General features: G+C 40.2%; 1 protein-coding gene across 1 annotated transcript; it reads right to left on the bottom strand.

The window, feature by feature from the left end:
• Positions 1 to 777: 777 nt before the first annotated feature.
• Positions 778 to 12,378, bottom strand: TSPAN15 (tetraspanin 15; the record flags this gene model as incomplete). The annotated part of the gene is made up of 7 exons (XM_010174100.1): positions 778 to 930; positions 1,416 to 1,532; positions 3,157 to 3,204; positions 6,611 to 6,727; positions 8,217 to 8,312; positions 10,178 to 10,252; positions 12,193 to 12,378. Coding segments are annotated over 7 exons (792 nt in total), but the record flags the coding sequence as incomplete, so codon positions are not given.
• Between the last annotated feature and the right edge of the window lie 960 nt (positions 12,379 to 13,338).

The raw sequence follows: 13,338 nt of genomic DNA, 5'->3' as shown, positions 1-13,338 counted from the left end.
ACAATAATAATAAAATTTAGAAACACCTCAACATACAGAACTAAAAAAAAAAAAAGAAAATAATATATCCCCTAGTTAATTTACTAAAGAGGAAAAATACAGTACATACAAAACTCAAATATCCCATAAGTTTATACAAAAGCCAGACAGTAATAAATTGCATTAAAAATAGACCAAGCATTACCTGACTGATTCGACATTGGTATTTACCTCATTATTAAAAGGCACAAAACACTGAGCAATGAAAGTGTTCAGCATCACATCCATTATTGTCAGTAAATTCATCAAGATTAGCATAAAAAATTATTAAACACATGTTTAATATTCTCTATGTAGATTGCTAAGAAATCTTTTTTGGAAGAAGTAAGAAAATAAAGTTGGAAAGGACAAACATTTAAATATGACATTCCAAGACGCAAAGGCTCTTCCTAGAAACCTACCTTCATTAATCTTCCAAGAGTAGTTTTTCCAGTTGTGTATCACTCAGTAATCATTCAGAAAAGATTTAACGACCCACAAGCCCGCCTTCCGGCAGCGTCACGATACCACAGCAGCATCATCAGTAGCACGGAGCCCTTCTGGCGTGTCTTTGGTTGCAGACACGCTGAGAGCAACGAGGCTACAGAGGTATCGGCGCGCTGCCGACCCGCTGGCCGATTCATTACACCCCCAGGACACCCGCAGTCTGTAACAGCCAGCACAAACCAGAACAGGTGGATTTCTTTTTTTTTTTTTTTTTTTTTTTTTTTTTAAACACCATTTTGGAGGTTTCCAAAGTCACCCTGGGTAACACATGCAGCAGCCAGCTCCAGCAAACTCGGGGGCAGGTCTCTGCCGTGATTCTTCAAACAGTCTTTCGCTCAGCTTGTGCTCGGTGATGATATCTTCCACCCGAGTTATGTAAAGCAAGGACAACAACACCCCCAGGAACTGTGAAAGGAAGGGGCATCTCTAGTCAGAAATCAAATCCTGCTCATCTAACGCGTCTCACAGCACAGCTTTTACAAATAGTGTATACAGACATCAGACATATGGGCTGGTATATGGTATATATACAGACAGAAACTCACATTGTTGTTCTTCTTTGCATACAGGGGTATAAATGGATCATTTTGTGAAGAGCTAAAACAGCAGAAGAGTTACCACCCCTGTGCCTTGGAGCATTAGAACGTCTTAGCGGACGCAGCTCAGGGGAGGAGAGGATTCAAAAAAACCCAAGCAAAACCAAATTAACCCAACAAATCCTGCAATATATCACAGTAATGCTACTAAATTTCCAGAACGCCACCTCAGCTTATCAGTTATGTCAAATTTAAATTAAAAATGATAATTAAATATAGTCACATGGGATTTTGCCTATCGTAGCAACAAATCAGACACTCCCTTTAATGTGTAATGCACTGGCCCCTTCTTACCTGGGGTAGCAATATGCCGAGCAGCACGCCAGCCATGATGCTGTAGTTGTCCAAAAACCAAATAAGCACTGCATTTGTGCATCCGCGGACATATATAACATGCTGAATACTCAAGCGCTGCAAAATAACAGAGCAGATGTTCAAACAGGCAGTTGCACTGGCATACGATACAGTAACACATGATAATTCAGATTTCAGGGAGGTAAATCTGGCCCTTCTTCCCATCTCTTTAAACCTGCTGAATTTGATGCAGACCTCATCACTAATTCTTCCATCTGTTTTTAAGTAGTTCCACATCTGAAGAAGTTATTATATTTTTTAAAACCTTTTTTTTTTTTTTTTGCAACTACTTTTCTAAAAGAAATGCGTACGATTCTCATTTTAGACCACTTGGAAAGCAGAGGTGTCTCTCTTTAGCTTTTATCTCTGCGTCCAAGTTGCAAGTACAGCAGTGGAAAAATATAAATTGCGGACCAATTTTGCTTTACAATAGACTCTAAAAAGGGCAGGAACAAGAGGATTTCAGATTCAGTCCTGCAAGCTGCGCTGCACCATGACCCCAACCCATAATACAGAAAGCACTTGAGGCTGCAAAGGGTCCTAAGCGGATGAATGGGGTGAAGTTAAGCATATGCTTAAGTGCTTGGGGCGTTAGAGCCAGGCTGGGGCGTTTGGGTGATTAAGCCATAAATCAATGAATCTAAATGAAGTCAGGTCACATGTAAAGGTAACCGGTAATCCCAAAAACCAACAACTGAAGCTGGCATTGTGCACCAAGTGCCTCAAATGAGCTGAGGAGAGGGGCTTTTTTAGACCAACCCCCCACAGCAGCACTCCAATGCTAGGAGTGGAGAACTTGCGGCAGATCCAATTACTGATTTCCCTTCTTAATGACTCAGCAATTAGTGCCTTGAGCTGGCAGTCTCTACTCTGGAGTCACCAGGGCTATTCTCAAGATGGAAAACCAGAGGAGGAAGAGGCTCCATCCTGCTTCTGGGAGGAGGAGAGGGCTGCCAACACAACCTGGGAAGTCCCACTCCTCTCCCAGGAACAACTATTACGGGCTTAAAAATAAAACACCCACTACTGGGATATAAAATACTCTGAAGCAGCTAAGTTGGCTGTAGCAAAACTGATCTTACTCAGTGAGAAACTTTGGCTTTTAGGTATTAAAAGTTTTCCCCAACTCAAGTCAAGGGTAGATTTAGATGAGATATGAGGAAGAAATTCTTTCCTGTGAGGGCGGTGAGACACTGGCCCAGGTTGCCCAGAGAAGCTGCGGATGCTCGTCCCTGGAAGTGTTCAAGACCAGGTTGGATGAGGCTTTGAGCAACCTGATCTAGTGGAAGGTGTCCCTGCTCATGGCAGGGGGGTTCAACTAGATGATCTTTAAGGTCCCTTCCAACCCAAACCATTCTATGATTCTAAGTCACCAGTTAAAAGTACCGAAGCATCTTTCTTTGGTATTAACTGTGTAATTAGCAAGGGCAAGCTTTGGGAAGAAATGCTTCATGCATGCCAAACAAGGAACCGTGGAAGATACAAGGAAGGGAAGATAACCACAATCAAACAAGATTCATTTTTTTAATATATGAAAGCTCTTCCAGATAAAATCATTTTAATTGTTGTTTTAACTGTCTGGTAGATTTAAGTACGCAGGAGACAATTTTACAACTGACAAAAAAAAAATGCAGAGAAGCACAACCCTTTGCCATGACAGGATGGATGCTGGTTACATTACCTCTTTGTCAATGGTTTTGTACCCACACATAGTGTTGATAATGCCTGTCTGAAAAGAAAGCAACAAACAAACTATAGCAGAAAACAAAAAACACACAAAAAATATTTTTACTCTTCTTGTGTTCACCCAGCTCATATAAAAGCAGCAACAGGGGGTTATTCACCAGCTCAACACTGATTTCATCCCAGCATCCCTGGGTCAGCTGTAAATACAGCTCTACATGATTTTAGAGAAATCAGTATTGCCAGTGTGTCAGGACACAAGATATTCAAACCATATCTATCCAGCAAAACCAGTGTGGTGTCAGAAACAAGTGTTAGCTACAACAGAGCTGTAAGCCACAGCTGTTTCCACAGAACGAACAGCTGGGTTTGATTTTAAGGCCTTAATAACACATCTTATTAAGAAAGCCAGGGGCTAACACAGCCATCATGCCATCACGATGACAAATTTAAGCTCAGAAATATCTGAAACCCAAATAACATCTAATATTCTGAATGCTTACATGAACATTTTACAAAACTAAATTTATTATAATATATTTATATATATCATAATATTATTAATATAAAATTCATATATTTGAAGAAAGACTGAGTGCTTGCATTCATCAGAGATTACTAATGCATTTTGTGTAGCCATTTAATATTTTGCTTGTGTCCCAAAGCTCTACTTAGCCTGGCAAAGCTAATATGAAAATACTGTCCTTTGCTTGCAAGTCAACCAATGTAAAGTCCACCAGCATCAAAGCAAGCCATGAACAAATCCAAAGACATGGAGAATATGCTTATGAAGAAAATAAGGCAAACTCTTCTGTATCAATATACCTTCCTACTAAACTAAGATAAGATGTAGAGACAAGCTTTCTAAATGCTGGTGACTTCTGAGCCTGGGGTTCCCAGGTCACCTCTCCAAGGAGGAAGAGAGATATTTGTAAAAAATGGATGGAAGCTGGATATTACAAAATGGCAGAAACGCCAGCCAGGGTCAAGTTTTTTAAGCCCCCAAAAAGCCAGGCTCCCACCTTGAACACGCAATTAGCTGACAAACAAGGTTCAGTGCACTCCTAAAAAAAATAAAAAAGGCTCCAACTATTTCACAGGTCTGTTGGAAAAAACACGAGGGGCACCCATCTGTGAACCTGGGAGCAGGTAATAAATGCTCTTGAAAGTCCAGGTTTGCAATACTAGGCATCAGCGTGTCTCTGTGTCTGCTGTGAGTGATTTCATATTGACAACAACTGAGAATTTTAAACACAGCATTTGCTAACAGGACATCACAGCACAAGAAAACGTGCACAACAGAAATAAATGTATTAGAAACAGAGGTTTATAAGTGTTTGGGGACTAAATTTTATCTTCTACACCAGCATAAGTATTTAATAAATACTTTGACTTGAAAATAGTCCCTTCAGAACCCCTCCAGTATGAGCCTGGCTCGTCTTTTTCAGAGGATCAGAATCCAAACTCCTACATTAGCAGGAGTTTTCCATGACTACAAAGTGAATGAGTAATCACAAGCCATATCTGTACTTTTCCAGGACAGAAACCAGCCTGTATTTGGAAGCATTTGTCAAACACACAAGATTTATGTGTCTTCTGCTTGGTTGGTTGGGGCGCTTTTTTTTTTCTTCCCCCCCAAGACAGCTGGCCATGCAGCCACAGTGTTAGTGTCACCCTGCTGAAAATGTGTCCGTGCCACTTGGACTTTACAAGGCTCATCACTGGCATCTCGGGGTGGCAAAGCTACAATCTCTAACGTACTGCAGCATCTTGCTGAACAGCTGACCCTTAAATAAGAAGGTTGCTTGTTATTTTGGGGCTTTTACCCACCTTTTGATTATCTTCCCTGAGCTTAATGCTTTGCAGGCTACCTTTAGGCTGCAAGTAGTCTCATCCCCCCCTCCCCAGTTGCCAATGAAGCATATAAAGAATATACACCCTGTTTTCCTCAGAGAAGTTTTTATTTTAGCACTTTCCTGCCTGACAGGTCACATTTGAAATCCTCAACATGTTTGATTATCTGTGCCACGGCTGGAAAGACAGCTGGCATTGTTATTAGTCACTAGTTATTGCAGTGCTTTGCCTTCACAGCACTGCTGTATTTCCACACACATGAACTAACTTTTAAAATAAGACTTCAACAGAGAAATGAGAGCTACAGAAAAACAAGGGGTATTTTGAATGACCACTAACTAAAAAGACAGATTGCTCTTTACTAGCCAGCTCTATCTTCCTTTACCATCAACTGAGGTCAAAATCCTGAACTCTTCTGCTCAGTGCAGCTGTGGATCAGCAGATATTATTTTTATATACACGACTTTCTTATTCTCAAACACCTAAGACTTAAAACATAACTGTTTAGCTTTGGTTTCTGAGAATAAATCAAAGCTCAGCACAGATTTAAACAGACTCTTTCTCATACAGACTCTTTCTCATACATAAAAAATGTGTAAGCATACATAATAAACACCTTCACATTACACGATGTCTCAGCAACACCTAGCAGGATTGCTGATGCAATTATTGCATTTATTTTCCCTTTTTTTTAAATTAAACAGCCATGCTCAAGGTAGACATTGAAAGGGCAGCTGTAGGCCATCCATCAAGAGCAATACTGTGTCGGCTCTTACACACACTCAATTTCTTTGTCTCGTGTTCAGACCAAAGACCAAACCCAGTGAGGCAGGGATTGCCCATATCACTTTTAAATTGAGGACTACTTCTGTATCAAATTCAGCATTGCATCCATCCCTCCAATGAAGAGCAGTGAATTAAAACACATTTACATGGAACTTAATACCTGCTCCTAGTGCTGCCAGCACCAGTTAATACCAGTTGATCATAGACTGAGAAACTGGTCCAGACTCCAGGTGACATGGTGTCTGCCCAGGGAGGATTTTATAGGGCAGCAAGGTGGCAGTTTTCAAGGATGGGTTAGGGCAGAGCAGCAACCCCAGTTTAGATCTGCATCAAGGATGCACTGACCCTGAGGTCATTTGTCCACATTCCTTGATGACAGGGTTGTTCTGTCTGGTTTTTAATTCACACAGCAGCTGGTGCACATCACTCCAACCCCCAGCCATGGAAGCAATCAGGGCACAGGCTTCCTGGCAAAGCTGGAGCAGCAAACCCTAAACCCTGGGGAAAACATCACCGAAACTTAACTTTAAGCAGCCCTGGTCCGGGCAAGCCATGAGGTCAGAGGAGCTCCCAAGATCCCTCCTGCATTTCTAGGACTTCGTAGTGGCACAGTAACGCAGACCAGAGGCAACACATCTAATTCATTATTTTCTTCTTTTCGAGCTGTCAAAACCACAGATACACAGCTCCCATTTTTGGGAGGACTCCTTTTCCTTCTCTTTCTTTCCCCAGACTTTCTAAACTAAGGTACCCTTTTAAACGAACATCAGCAACCCAGCAGAGAGCAGTGATGTCAAGATGCTGGGACTTACTTTATTGGTGACGCAACAAGTGTAGGGCACCCCACAGGCCAGCGGTCCTGGTGCCGCACAGTTGTGGTACACGTTTTGTGACCAGTCTTTATAATCTTCCCCACCACAGCACTTAAACTGGAAAAAACAACACAAAAGACAAAGGAAAAAACAATTGTATCTTAACAGAAATGCTTCTAATAACTAGAAAACAAACTAAGAATAAAACAATTTTAAGAGCACTGAGCTACTCAACTACTCTGTCATTTTATCAGCAAGGCATATATGAACATAAACAATAGATACAACTGAAAAGAATTAAAGATACAGGTAGCATTCCATCACTCATCAAGCTATTACTCAGGGTGCGAGAGCAAAGTATTCGGTGCTAAGTTCTACCTCTCATCTTGACCAAGTTGAAAAATTATCTTTTCAGGTCTGGACTTCATTAAGTGATGTTTTTGCATTCATTCCATCTCAAGCTGTAATGTGCTCCTTCAGTTATTTAAGGATTGTGGCTACATTTCTAAATTAGTCTAAAAAACAAAAGTGTTGCTACAAGGTATAAAAAAAAAATCTCACCAAAACATTTTGGATGTAATTTACTAGAACTGAGATCTGACAAACAAATACTTTAAGTTTAATACAAATGTTCTCTTTATATTTTAAACACAGGGAAAAGCAGCAGTTTATTTAATCATTAAGATGTATATTTGCTGTACATGCACATAATTATGGGCAGTGCATGGAAACTTTAAAGCATTATGAAGTCTAATGACAAAATTTCCTCAGGACGGTTAGCTTTTGACAGACTTCCCATGCAAACTGTGTTTTTCAAAGCAGGCTGCCATCTCCATAACGATGTCATAAACCATACATATCACTTCCTGAGTTAACGGGAGGTTTTTTTCAATCATTATTTGGCATGGTCACTGACATCACATTTCTGAACATTTTCTGCTTCTTCTATAGTCTCTGAATTGCATGGAAGAACTCTTCAATAATCCAATAAATATTTCACCAAACCAGCCTTAAAAAAAAAAAAAGGCTGTGAGTCAACTACGCATGCCATTAAGTGATGCTCAGCTGGGCTCAATACAATTTCTGAATTTTAATTACAGGTATATATGCTTTTGCAGGCATTTCCTTTGAATAACCACCTTGTTAAAGAGCCTGGTATGTGCCCCCCCGAGTGAAAACACAATAGTCCAGGTTCCATCTGTAAACAAGATGCATTTGAATGTCTTGGACCAGTCAGCAGCAATACTAAGCCTAAGAACTTGGGTGGAATTTAGGCTGAATTTGGCTGAATCCAGCTGCAGGGCTCGTATAAGCCTGTATGTTTGCAGGATCAGCCTTAAGCATCTGAATCACGCCTACCAAGGCAAAAGCTGCATTTTGCGGCTGCTTCCTGCAGTGATTTAGAGAACTTCAAATGGCAGCTGGGATGCTGGAGGAGCCCTGCCTGCAGATGACACATGACATCTCATCCCCCTCATCAAGAAGAATATGATTATCACATTACTGGAAAAACTCAAAGCTGTTGCTGAGGACCTACCACACCTCAGCACTGAGTTAGTCGCAGGGAAAACAAAACAAAATAAAAACCCAAAAAACCCCAACAAACCCGCTTTTGAACAGAATCCATGATGTTCTTGAAGTCTAAATCATCATAGTAATTCTCAATTCCTCTTCTTATATTATCATTCAAAAACTTGATTGTCTAGAAGGCAGAAGTAAAACAAGATTCATGGGTTACACACACTGAAACAAAATTAAAAGAACAGGCTAAATACAGCAGTGCAGTGGTGGCAGATATAAAACGGTACCTCCTCAGACTGCCATATTAGAAACTAAATCAACAAAACACTTTCAAAGTTCAGAAGATGAGGTAAAAAATGGAGTATTTATTTTTCAACATCCAGTATTATCATAGCATAGCAAAATTGAGACTAAACATAACCAGAGTGTAACAACTTTCCATTCATGACCAAAGCTAAATCCTTGTGGGTCAGAAAGAAACCTGAAATACACCTACTCATTTTCTCAGTGTTACAAAATGTCAACACTTAAAAACAAACAGAACAAAAAGGATTATCACGTGCATGATTAGAAATAAGAAGGGATTTTGCAGGACCATCCTAACTGGCCAAGAATGAACCGAAGCAAATACTGACTACTCTCTCGCTGCCTGTGTCACCTCACTTAGACTCAACAGATTTGAGAACAAAATAAAGAAAGAAATAGGAAAAAAACAATGAGACATGCAAAACAATCAGCATTTAAAGAAAGGCTATCACCCCAAGCTTTTATTAAATTCTTCCTTTTCTTCCCATACTAATCCTAACTCCTGAATTAACCTTGTAAAACAAACCAACCAACCTGTCCCGGGCATATCTGTCCTGCTCAGACACCCAATACGTGTGTTGGGAAAACGCTTAGTGCACAAAACCCCAACAATACATTTTCTTTGTCTAAAAGTCAACAGCAATTCTTCCTCGCCCTCACAGCAAATACCAGCTTTGGCATCTACTTAATTTTCCATCACCCACATTCTCTGCATCCCATGATGCCCACACTCCCACACTGGGCAGGCTGATCTGCTCCCTTTGGATCAGTCTGACGCTCCCACCACAATTCAAAATAAATCCTTGCGTGGGGCAAAGGCGACAGCGACAACAACGGCTAACAATGCCTTCTAGAAATGAAGATAATTCATCCTCTGCTCTCACAAGTCAAGTTCACAGCTCCAGTTCAGCACGGAGTAAGAAGAAAACACTCACTAGGAAGAACATAATATTTCTTCAAAATAACGAGTTGTTATTTTAAAAAAAAATATTTTTAAAGTGCTTTTTTTTTTAATAACATATGTAACATAGTATGTATGATTTCTTTTTGTGGAAATGAGATCTTTAGGATTGGAGTGGGGAGGGAAGAGGTCTTACTATTCAGCATCTCCTTTTAATGCTCATGTTTTGCCAGATTAGAAAAAAAAAACTAAACACAGAAATCTAGTACTTGCCATAGTGAACATATTTACATTTTAAAACTTTTCTAGCAGAAAAAAAATAGTCTGCTGCCTTCTGCGTAGAAAAATTAAGATTTTTATATAGTTATAGCAGGCTTGTAAATGATGGGGTCTCCTACAGAAATTAGTTATGTTGCTTATGGAAGAGGGCAGGGAAGAGCTGTCCCTTTGCTAAGGTAAAACATTGTGGCCACTGAAAAAATAACATCTCGAAACCAGCTGGAAACTTCCCAAATCAGCAGTCTGAGATGCAGAAGGCAAATTATAAGAAAGTGCTTTGTAATATATTAAGAGCTGGAAACTCATTTTGCCTGTATTGTCTATTTTTAATTAACACATTTTCTTCAAATTCTTAAATCTGGAACTCATCTCCAGAACGGGTGGCCAAACCCATCCACTCCCCAAACCTGAAACATCCTGAAAAATCTGGACTTGCCTTCAAACTTCCATCAATTGGCACTCGGGTGACAATTTTAATGCCTTTTATTTGCTCATAGCCGTAAATTCATGGATTGTGAGTAAGGTTCTGGGTGAGCAAAACCTAAACGCAAGGAGCTCACCTGGTTTCTGAAGATCAGGGCCACCACTCCACCAGTCAGCTCAATCAGCAAGCAGATACCAAGGATGTACATGAACTGCAGAAAAACAATTGCAAGTGAGGTCTTAAACAGAACAAACCCCAATTATTCTTTCAATTAGCATCCTTAAGTCTGTAACATTCAACTGCCAATATATCTGGCTTGCTGCATATGAGATACAATTTTAAAGAAAGGTAGAAAATTATGGTTTTGTTCTTATAAAACTGTTCATGTCACAAGAAAGCCTTTTTTCCTCACTTGAGTCATTCTGGGGTTTGCCCAATTGGCAAACACATTATTTTTCTGCTTTGAATGGACTCAAAACTGATAGATGCATTTATTGTGCCAAGATACTTCTCTCCATAACAGCATCCCGAGCATATTAATGGACATTGTGTTTTTATGCTTCCTACAGAGACAGTACTTAACTGCTAGGTCTCACTTCTCGGGTAAAGCAGTGCTTTAAAATAATCCAAACCATCTTCTACTAAATCACCAGCATTAAATCAAAGCAAAATTCTGGGCTGCACACCTTTTAGTGTGTTGCCTCAGAAGAGGGAACTGAGCAGTACTGCATTACTGAGGCTGCACTATGGGCACTAATAGGACTTAAAATGCTCAGTGGTAAGAAAAATTATAACTGCTAGCTCTCTATTTATTTATTCACCTGCATACATATAAACATGCTTAAAAATGCACTCACAGACAACCACAATGCATGCATCTGTGAAGACTTATCAAACTGTATGAAAAATATCAATAACATGAAGAAATCCATATCAACATCACGAGATAACTGATGTGCCAGTACTTGAAATGTTTTTTCAACTCAAAAAGTTCTTTAGGTATAAAAGATGGCTGTTACATTAATTTAGGTCTGCTTCTTAATGGCGAACTGCATCAGGAAAGAAGTATTAGGATCTCTCATCTGCAAATAATATCTAATGCTCTGTCCCAAAAGCTGGTTTAATTTCTGTGCTCTCAATATGCAGCATCAGTGTCACAAATTCACTGGACAGATATCTTTTCTCCTGCTAAGTCTAGAATAAGACTGAGAAGCAAATATCAGGGGCTTTCTTTGTTTAAATACCCTACTGGATTTGCTACCACAACAGCAACCACCTGCAACCACAGCCTTATAGAGGAATTCTCCTAAAATTTATCCTTTTATAGGCACTGGAGAGAAAAACTGTTCCGCTTTCATTTCCCCCTTCGGGCCCTTCTCTCAAAGCCCTACAGTGCTACCCAGCTAACGTCGTAACACACATTTCTCCATCTCCCTGCTACATTCCGCTTCCCAGATGAAGGCAGACAGATGCCAACCACTGCCAGCCTGACGGACGTCAGCCTGACCTGGGGTTCTTTCTCTAGCAGCATCCTCTGGGGTGAAACGAGACGCATTTGGGAGAATCGTCAGAGACAGCAACTCATCTCTGCACTTATCGTGTCAGCTTTAGGAAATTCCCCCGTACCGAGGGGGAGAAGCTGCAGCCAGACTTTGCCTGTTCCTGGGGCCAAGGGGCAGCACTATTTCCTCTCCTCCGACACAGTTCCCCTAAGCAGGACACACGCCTGTGGCATGGCCAGACCCGAGAAAGGGCAGGCACTGTGGTGCCAGGCTGGCGTCAAATGGTAAGTCAACAGCTGAGTTTGCACAAGATCCATGCCGGCTGATAATAATTCACATTCCAGGTTGTTTTCCATAAAGCCTTTAACTACTGGGAAGTTGGTTTTCGCAGTGCTGGGCTCTGACCCTTGCATGTCCCGTCACCAGCAAGACAAAAATACTGCTGCTCCCTGATGGAGGGACATCTGCGGACCACAGTGAAGAGACCACTGCCATAAAGTAGTTTCAGATTTAATTAAAACAAAAAAGCAACTTTATTAAAATATTTTTCAGTGCAGACACAGAAAGAGTCATGGGTTTGAATTCAAGTGACACTGGAAAGCAAAAGCAATGAGCCTTAAAAATGAAGAATAAAAACCCCAACACTTACCGCCTGAAGAAGGCATAAATTGTCTCTTAAGGAAGCCAGTACACCCACAAAAGATACGAGGAACATTATAATGCCCAAAAGTATTAAAATAATTGCTGGGGCTAGAAAGGCACTTTCTAGAGTTTTGTACTTCTGTCTTTCAACTTCTGCATAAATCCCAACAGCGAGGACAAGGGCTCCAATCACCTGCAACAGAAAAAGAGAAGAGCACAGATGTTACTCTTCTTCCCAGTAAACACCGAGATGACATTTTCTGACTACACATGAACCTGTGACTACTCACTTCAGAATTAATTATAAACAATGAAACACTCAAATCAGAAGTATGGATAAATAAACACCTCAAAGACTAAAGGAGAAAAAAAATGAGTTAGAAAAAAACCTAAGATCTGTTCATTTAAAAAAATATATTTAATAATGTTTTAACATTCTGGAAGTTAAACAAATCGAAACATACGTCACTGGTTGAAATGTAATTTATTATTAATCTGAGATCACATATATTCCGTACACTAGCAAATGCCATGGCATTAATATTCCTCTTGTGTGTCTGTCCATCCTTCCCTCTCTGCATACATACATATGTATGTGTGTGTATATATATGCCCCTAACACAACACAATTTCTAAAGCAGTCTAAACAGCTTATGTGTCTCCTATCAGCTCCTACTGTATTTACACTCAGTGGATATGGCCAGGTGTATCCTACACCTCCACTCCTGCTGCCATCAGGGGAAATACACTGCATTTAAAAAAAATCAACCAAACAAAAAAACCCTGCAAATTTGAAATTATGCCACTTTCTTGAGCAACTACCAGATAAAGCTGACAAGTGAAGTAAAAAGTGATGCATTTCATTTAACAAGGCAAAGATATTTAAATTAAAATAATTACAGCTGAGTCAGAATCATTTGGTATTAAATCTACGGCATGGTGCAGGTTGCTTCGAATTATGCTTAATTTAAAAATTTTTTAAAAGCCCAAAACACTTAATCATGGACGTTGCAGTGGAAAAACTTTACTGCCGACTCCAACAGCCAGGCATATCCTCAGGGAAGAGCAGAGATTCACATCAATCATTTTGGCAACCTGATAAACAACATTTCCATTTTCTGCCCCGACATTTCGGCAGTAACCCCGAGTCCGC

This window comes from Antrostomus carolinensis, unplaced genomic scaffold (genome assembly GCF_000700745.2).
Source record: "Antrostomus carolinensis isolate BGI_N321 unplaced genomic scaffold, ASM70074v2 scaffold25228, whole genome shotgun sequence".
In the NCBI taxonomy this organism is placed as follows: domain Eukaryota; kingdom Metazoa; phylum Chordata; class Aves; order Caprimulgiformes; family Caprimulgidae; genus Antrostomus; species Antrostomus carolinensis.
The sequence above is the reverse complement of the archived record's forward strand: the minus strand, read 5'-3'. Positions and strand labels throughout refer to the sequence as shown.